Here is an 8788-nt window from a genome sequence, read left to right as displayed (position 1 = left end):
AGTAATGTAAGTTTCTTTTTTCTTTTTTTTTGATAGGATCTTGCTATTTACATTTTACTAAGTTGGAATGTTGGATTAATGTTTAGATTAATGTTTATTTTTAGTGTTTATTTTGCATCGGACATTAATATATATTTTTAGTGTTCCAACTTTTGTTCAATCTCGAAGATCAATTAGTGTCTATTTTGTATCGGACATTAATATATATTTTTAGTGTTCCAAATTTTGTTCAATCTCGAAGATCAATAAGTGTTTATTTTGCATCGGACATGCTAGAGAGACCATTTAAGGACTGTGCATTTGAGAAATCATGTTTCTTAGCAGCTTCTTCTATCTCTTTTTGTTTCTTGAGTAAAGCAGCATAGTAATTAGTAAGCCACTAAGCCTTGACATACTCATCCTACCAAATAATCATGAAGCATAATTAAAATGAAACAATTAACAAAAATGTGCGCTGCAGACAAATTTTTTAACATTGATAAAAACAAAACAAAAAGATGGATAAAAGGAAAAGAAAAACTATATGATGCAGATCAAGAGAACTAAATAATTAGTTTCTCTCAGTTATCGCTAATTGCATGAACCTGTATATTTTTCTTATCATCATTCTCAATAAGTGACTTCTTGTCATTTGGGGGAATTTATATATTATTTTGTTGGTACCGTGAATGATATATTATTATATATGTTTCTTAATTAATTTTGAAATTAATGTTTCATATGTTAGATGGATTCCTCATCAACTTCAATTGATCTTGATAATGATGAACAAACCGTAAATTTGGGAGAGATCCAAACACCAAAACCTTCAAGTGCCCCTAACTTCCTAGGAAACGGAAGGGGAAGGACCCGTCAGTTGTTTGGGATCATTTTACGAAATTTGAGGGTTGTCCCGTAAATGATCCGAAGGCTAAGTGTAACTATTGTGGCAAGATTTATGATTGCCACTCAAAGAGAAATAAGACTTCAACTATGCAAAACCACTTATCTGCATGTCTAAGAAATCCTCATAAATGCGGGCCTCTAGATAGATATCAACAAACATTGCCGGATGAGAAAGTTGGAGAGAGTGATAGTAGCGTGGTAAGAAATTTTGTAACCCACAAATATAGTGAAGATGCAGTGAGGTTGGCCATTGCGGAAATGGTAATTATTGATGAATTGCCATTTAGAATTGTTGAAGGACAAGGATTTAAGAAGTTGGTTTGGTTACTTGAACCAAAATTTAAAGTGACATGCCGTGTTACAGTTGCAAGAGACTGTATGAAATTGTTTACATCTGAAAAGACCAAGCTTAGAAAGTTGTTTAAAGACAGGGAGATGAGATTTTCATTGACTACTGATACATGGACATCGATACAAAATTTGAATTATATGTGCCTAACTGCCCATTTCATTGATAATGATTGGAAGTTGAAGAAAAAAATCATTAATTTTTGTTTAATCCCTAATCATCGAGGGGATACAATTGGAAAATATATCGAATCGTGCCTTCTTGATTGGGGTATTTATAAGATATTTACTGTGACTGTTGATAATGTTAGCTCAAATGATACTGCAATTTCTTACTTGAAGCATTTTTTGACGGGGAATGTGTTAGGTGGGAAGTACATGCATTTGAAATGTTGTGCTCACATTTTAAATCTTGTCGTGAATGAGGGTTTGAAAGAGTGTAATGACGTCATCACAATGGTTAGAAATACAGTTAGATATGTGCGCTCCTCCCCTGCTAGATTAGACAAGTTTAAGAAGTGTGCAGAAAAAGAAAAAATTGATTGTAAAAAAATTGTTGTGTCTTGATGTGCAAACCCAATGGAATTCAACTTACATGATGTTGGATGCGGCTGAGAAATTTGAAAAGGCTTTTAGGCGGATGGAGAGTTGGGATTACAATTTTCTATCTTACTTTAATGAGGGACACATAGGGCCTCCTAGAGCTGATGAGTGGGAGACAGTGCGGGTTTTTGTGAAATTTTTTAAGATGTTCTATGATGCCACTTGTCGCTTTTCTGGGTCCCTTCATGTCACAGCGAATACAAGTTTTGTAGAGATTTGCATGCTCCAAAAATAATTGGTTAGGCTGAGTCAGAGTTCTAACAGTTGTTTGATGAACATGGCCATAAGCATGAGAACGAAATATGAAAGTATTGGGATTCATTAGATAAGCTGAACTTGTTGTTGTTGGTTACCGTTGTACTTGATCCTCAAAATAAGTTAGGCCTTCTCACCCGCAACTTGAGAAAAATTTATGATGAGACTCAAGGATTACATTTGGTGTCTAGTGTGAGACAGTTACTATTCAACTTATACGATGAGTATAATGCTACATTTAGTTCTACTTCGAGTAGTCGAGAACATGTGCCCACTTCGACATTTATACCCTCAGTAGAAAGTGAAGAAGAGTCATAATTGTATATGGATTGGTATGAGCCAGATAACGAGATTGAATCAGCTGCTGCTAAAACAGAGGTGGATCGATATTTATCAGATGGTTGTGAGGAACTCAATTCATCTTTTGATTTGTTGATCTGGTGGAGACAGAATGAGGTTAATTATCCTATACTTGCAAAGATTGCACGAGATTTGTTAACCATGCATGTTTCCACTGTTGGTTCAGAATTAGCATTTAGTACAGGAGGGTGTGTACTTGATCAGTTTCGGAGTTCATTGGCTCCGAAAATAGTTGAGGCACTTATTTATACTCAGAATTGGTTACGACATCCGTCGACGCCAATTGATCTTCGAGAGACCATAGATAATGTGGAGAGTTTTGTAGTAGAATCTGGTAATGTATTCATTCAATATTAATTTATTTTTATAAGTTAATTTCATTTATTTATTGATTATCCAAATTTATTAATATTTGATATTTAATCTTAATTTTTTTTTTCATATTTATATAGAAACGGGAGCACAATTAGGCGTCACAACTATTGAAGATTGAAGACTTTTCGAATATGGAATGAAGAATTAAAGATCCAAGATTTTAATGTTTAATTTGTGTTAGTTGCTTGTTTATTACTTAAAACAATTTGTATTGGTTTGTATTTGTATTTGTATTAAACATCTACTCATTTAGTAGATACTTTTATTGATTACTTAGTAGTTAGTTATTAACTAACTTATTAGATTTTAAAGTATTATTTAGTAATTACTACTTACTAGTTACTATTATTAGTTTCTAAAACAATATTATTTTTATTGTTTAAAACTAGTAATGAATTTTAAAAATACAAGAAGAAAAATTTAAAATATTGTGAATATTGATTAATAAATTCACTAAATTGAATAGAAAAAGCTCAAAATTTTTGAAATGAACAAAAAAAGCCTTCTAAAAATGGGTCCAAAAGAGGCCCAAAACATTGATCCAAACCGATGAATCGACCGTGAACTGACCAGAATCGGTTCTCAATCGGCAAAATTAAAAAAAAATGATGGTCGGTCGGCGATCGGTTCTGTACAGTACCAAACCGAAAATATCGGTTTTCAGGCCTAACTGGCCTAGGCCGCATGACCACGTCCAGAGGCACCTTTAGTGCCTTTTAAAATATTTTCTTTGGTCATTTGTTGAGGCAGCTCAGTTGTGGCGTTAATAAAGGCCAGTCTCAAAACGCAGCGTTTAACGCGGTCCCACAAGCCGCGTGCATTCATTTCACCGTACGGCTTGGAATAGATTCTTTCGCTCTTCGTGAAAGCTAATAGTAGCTGATTGACACCCATCTCTCTCTCTCTCAGATCTCAAAGATTAAAAATGCTTATATATGTCTGTATCTGTACTATTCATGTATGTGTAGCGAAAAATAGATTTTGAATTTGTGTTTGGGTTTTCTTTGGAGTGCATGGATTTTCAGAAGAAGCGGATTCAGCTTCTGCTCTTAATCGCCGGTATCGTCGCTCTCAGTTTCGCAGGTACTCAAATTTAATATAATGGTGGAATTCGAATCGATTTTACGTTATCCGGCTGTCTTGTGATCATATGGTGTTTGCTTCTTTGTTTTATTGAAGTCTCGAGTTCGGTTGCTGAGAAAATGCAGGAAATGAAAGAAAATAATTGTCATATTGAATTTTCAAGGAAATTGGAATCTAGTGTTACATATTTTACAAAAACTGTGAGATCACAAGTATTATTTATTAATTTAAGTTCTAAGATTCAACATCATAAGCTATTCCGGGTTATAAATTCAAGATTTTCCCAAGATTCACAATTATAAGTTGTTTTCGTTCATAGGTCTTTTTTTTTTTTCCTGAAGCTTTTTTTCCCCCACCAAAGCTTCAGTTATTAATGCTGCTTGTGATCCATTGTCCTAAGTTGTGGAAAATGGAGTAAAAGGTTTGGTTTGAGTGAAGGAAGTTAAGCTCAATAATGTTGGCCGTTTTGTATATATACAATACCAGAAAGAAATGGTCAAAGGTTGATCACAGAGTATGCTGATAATTCAAGCTTTGCTCAATGATTATGAGCTAATCAAAATTGTTAAGTAATATTTTCTTCTGTTGGTAAGTATGGGAGAGGGGACATACGGCCATATAGGTCAATGAAGATACGTGAAAGGAATTTAAAAAAGGTTTGTATCTTGATTTTTTATGTTAGTTTGGTTCTGGCCTCTATTGCTTTGCATTGACTGGGTATGCTTGGAATGATTTTATGTTCGTGAATAGAACAGTTGTAGTGAGCTAAGTTTTTGAGACCGGAATTACAGTTTGCGCGTAAGGTCTTAAACGTTACCTGTATCTGTTCTCCTTTGCAGCATTTTATCAATCATTCATCCTCATAACTGCACACTGGATTTTCTCATTTCATCACTCTTCTGGTGCTTTTCCAACTTTTCTGCATAAAATGGATATGTTGTGGCACTGTACATTAAACTAATATATGTTTTTATGCTTTATTTGGTGGAACAATCTGGTGTGTACTTATATTGATTGTCCTAGCAATTTTATCATCATTGTAGAGACATGTGATTCTTGATCATCTACTTTGTTGCTTCTATTCCATACCTTCTCATCTTCCTTCCTACTATAACTTTTCTGAACTTGAATTTTGATTAGCTCTTTCAGTTTTATCAACTTTTGGGTCTGACTAGTTTCGGTTTGCATTTGTTTCTGAATTAAGTAGCACAGTTCTTGCCAAAATCAGATAAATTTTATTTATTCTGCACATACCGTCTACCCATTAGAAAGAATTAGTGATAATAATGTTTAGATTCTAGACACAGAGAGAGAGAGAGAGAGAGAGAGAGAGAGAGAGATAAAATTTTAAAATAATCTCTTACATTTTGTTTTTGGTGACACTTTTGAGATAGATTTGAAGTTTTTGATTTTCCCTATTATTTTTTTTCCTTGAAAAGAGAGCTGAGCTTTCAACCCAAGGGTGTTTAAACAATATTTACGAATACCCAAATATAGAAATGTATGCTTCCTTCTTTCCTAGTAGGCTGTAATTAGCTATATCTCTCTTGTACACTACCTGTGTATTTGGGCCTTGCCTAATTATGAGGATCAATAAACTTTGATTACTTATTAAAAAAATATAGAAATGGTGTTTGATTTTAACTTTAAATTGCTTCTGTAATTTTTAATTGTGTATTTTTACTTATCTTCACTTAGTTTTCCTGTTCTATGCATCTTGTTCCAATAGAGATATAGAAAGTTTACCTTGCTTTTACTTTTTATAGCTGAAAAATGTCGGCAGCTGGTTGGGGAAGAAGCGTCATCTCAGAGTGGAAAGTTTACGTTCTTGAACTGTTTTGACATGGGCTCTGGATCTGTAGCTTGTGCTGTGAAGGAGGGTGTGAAGCTGTACTTCTACAACATCAGAGCTGCTCATGTTGAAAAGGCGAGGCATTCTGCAATTGAGGCTGCTTTAGTTGATGCATTGTCACAGGGAATGTCTGCTAAAGATGCTGCCAAACAAGCACAGAAAGAAGGTGCAAAGGCGGCAAAGTTGGTGACCCGGCAAGCCAAACGCATAATAGGCCCCATTATCTCTTCTGGATGGGACTTTTTTGAAGCAATATATTATGGTGGTACACTTACAGAAGGGTTCCTCAGAGGCACTGGAACATTGTTTGGGACCTATGCAGGTGGTTTCCTAGGAGAGCAAAGACTAGGGAAGATTGGCTATCTTGCGGGAAGTGAATTGGGCAGTTGGGTTGGAGGTAGGATAGGAATTATGGTATATGATGTGGTTAATGGAGTTCATTACTTGCTTCAATTTGTTCAGAGTGAAGAAAATGTAGTTCGTGAAATGCCAGCTTACGAAAATTCCGAAGCTGTTGAAACTCCTGCTTATGAGGCTCCATCGTACATGAGTACTGAAGAGTCTGAAAACTTCAATGCTTATGAAACTCCTGCTTATGAGAGCTCTGAAGCATATGAAGATTCGGAACTGTAGGATCATTTACCATTCTTTTCTTCGAAGTCTATTGCCTATAGTTTCATTATAATCCATACTTTTTGCGACTTGTTCAAAATCTGTGCATAAACCCCATGTGTAATCTTGTCCTGCAACTGTCTTGTAATTCTATGGGAAGTCGTTTAGCTGAACATGCTTAGTTTGCATCTCGTAATTAACACTTGGGAGTTGTCTATCCAAAAGATGTTTGTTTATGCACTGAGCCTCTTGAAAAATGATGGAGCTTTGGTATATGGTAACTTTTTATATAGTGAAATGCGGATTCATTGATCCTTTATGACGTGCTGGTTTTAGGAGGGGTGTCTTCCCTCCCATATGTCTCCCCTAGTTTTTGGGTTTAATTGAAGGAAGGGGAAAAGTAACATTCATTTAGTTACGTGGATTGATGGTGCAGGAGAGCTTGCAGAATGTAGGTGATGAGTGAAGCTTCACAGCCAAGAATCGGGGCATGATTTGAAACTTTGAGCTGTGATTGCAGCTGCGATTGCCCAATTTTAGGCCATTCTACATTATTTTTATTGGTTAGAAGAGATAGAGGAGGAGGATCATCCTGGATCAAACTAGTCAGATGTATGCCGAATCCACTCACTTTTGGGTAGCCAATGGTTCAGTTTTATGATGCTCCAGTAACACACGCAGGCCCAATGAATTTTGATAAAGGCGGCATAACAAGGACCACTGACACTGGGCCTAGTTGTTTTAACAAGCGGGCATGGAAGTCCAATTTCTTGGATTATAGGGTGGAATAAATTAATTTGAGATTTTACAATACACATAATCTACGTGATATATTTTGATTTGAAAAATAAATTTTAAAATTTAAACTTAAAAATCAAATTATGCAACGTAAATAATGTTTGGTGTAAGAATTTTTAAATAGTACTACTCATTAGGTTGAATGGTTGTGTTAAAGTGTGCGTAACCACCCTCTCGTAAAAGATCTTTCTAAGTATGAAAGATGTACACATTAAGTGGATTATTATTCTTATATATTAAGTTACATCATCTACCTATCTCTTCTTTACGTGAAATTCTAAATTTAGACAAGAAGGCAAAAGAATCTTAAACGTTCACATTGGGTGTCTGATTTCTTTGGAGATTAGAATACGTAGGAAAGAGAAAATAATGGTAAGGTCCTTATCCCACATAAATAGAAGATAAAAGGGAAGAGGGACCAATTCGGGCCCCAAGGTAAAAGATGAATGGTGGTGTGATAGACTAGCGTACAGAAGAGATGGGCCATCACTTTCAGTGGCAGGTGTGAGGCACACGGTGTCGTGTGGTTGCCACACTCCCCATTTTCAAAATGGCTACTGTTAATATGACTTTACTGATAGCCAACGAATGTGCCATACTTCTATGGTCCCACCATCAGGTTTGATTAGGGTGCCCCTACTAAGTACAAACCCCCTATCTTTTTCTCCTTTTCTTTTTGTTTTTGCTATACATATAAAGTATTTGAGTGATGATATATATAATTATAGAATATATAAATATGAGTAATATTATTTACAATAGTAGAATATGTAAATATTGTGTAATTATTTTGAAAAAGAATAGGGTTTATGATTAAAAAGTTAGTTTTTTTTTTTTCATGTGGGTTCCATATTAATTCATTTTTTTCAAAAAAATTACGCTGCACTTACACAACCACGACTGCAAATATTATTTCTCATATAAATACTGTGTAATTATTTTAAAAAATAATAAAATTTATTATTAAAAAATTAATTTCTTTTCATATGTGTCCTATAATTATTTATTTTTTTCAAAATAATTACACGACACTTACAACTATCAAATACTTATAAACTCTCTTTAAAATAATGTGAACCGAAATGATTCATTTTCCTTCTTTTCACACAAAGTCATTTTCCTTCATATATAGCCCCACCTCTTGAAGTTTGACAATGCATGGATCAAAGAAAACCCAACTTCAATGTCGAGTTCTCGCGTTAGTCCTCTTGTTGGAAGTGGGAGTTGGCCAAATTTGTCAAAAGGTACTTGTAATATTAATTATCATATTATATATGTATCATCCCTTTTTTCCGGCCACAAGAGAGATGGAACAAAAATATGTAATACCATGACCTAATAAAATGTACCGTAATGTCAACATCTATCCTGTTTATATCCCTCAGTGGGTGCTATTTGGGAAAACAATAGACGTATGCTATTATGGAATCTTGGGAAAAGCATCAATATATCTATTATAACTTGTATTTGACATTTGAAAAATGTTATTCATCATCGTTTTAATCGTTATTTTAAGGATAATATGGTGTTAACTATTGATCAAAAGATAAATGAAATGACAGTTTCAAAATGAAAAATCATATGATATAATATTAGTAGATATAAGAGGATAATGAT

At 34.4% G+C, this 8788-nt stretch overlaps 1 protein-coding gene across 1 annotated transcript; it reads left to right on the top strand.

Moving 5' to 3' along the window:
* Nucleotides 1–3684: 3684 nt before the first annotated feature.
* LOC122274281 lies at nucleotides 3685–6695 on the top strand. Its single transcript, XM_043083324.1, has 2 exons — nucleotides 3685–3909; nucleotides 5676–6695. Exons 1-2 carry the CDS (start codon nucleotides 3840–3842, stop codon nucleotides 6392–6394), a joined length of 789 nt encoding a protein of 262 aa, XP_042939258.1. The 5' UTR covers nucleotides 3685–3839; the 3' UTR covers nucleotides 6395–6695.
* The last annotated feature ends 2093 nt before the right edge of the window (nucleotides 6696–8788 follow it).

Source organism: Carya illinoinensis, chromosome 8 (assembly GCF_018687715.1).
Source record: "Carya illinoinensis cultivar Pawnee chromosome 8, C.illinoinensisPawnee_v1, whole genome shotgun sequence".
In the NCBI taxonomy this organism is placed as follows: Eukaryota; Viridiplantae; Streptophyta; class Magnoliopsida; order Fagales; family Juglandaceae; genus Carya; species Carya illinoinensis.
The sequence above is the reverse complement of the archived record's forward strand: the minus strand, read 5'-3'. Positions and strand labels throughout refer to the sequence as shown.

Excerpts from the sequence above, each read along its gene's own strand:
- LOC122274281 (XM_043083324.1), top strand. The coding sequence starts at position 3,840 with ATGGATTTTCAGAAGAAGCGGATTCAGCTTCTGCTCTTAATCGCCGGT. Across the intron at positions 3,910-5,675 it reads CGTCGCTCTCAGTTTCGCAG|CTGAAAAATGTCGGCAGCTG; the intron begins GTACTCAAATTT and ends TACTTTTTATAG.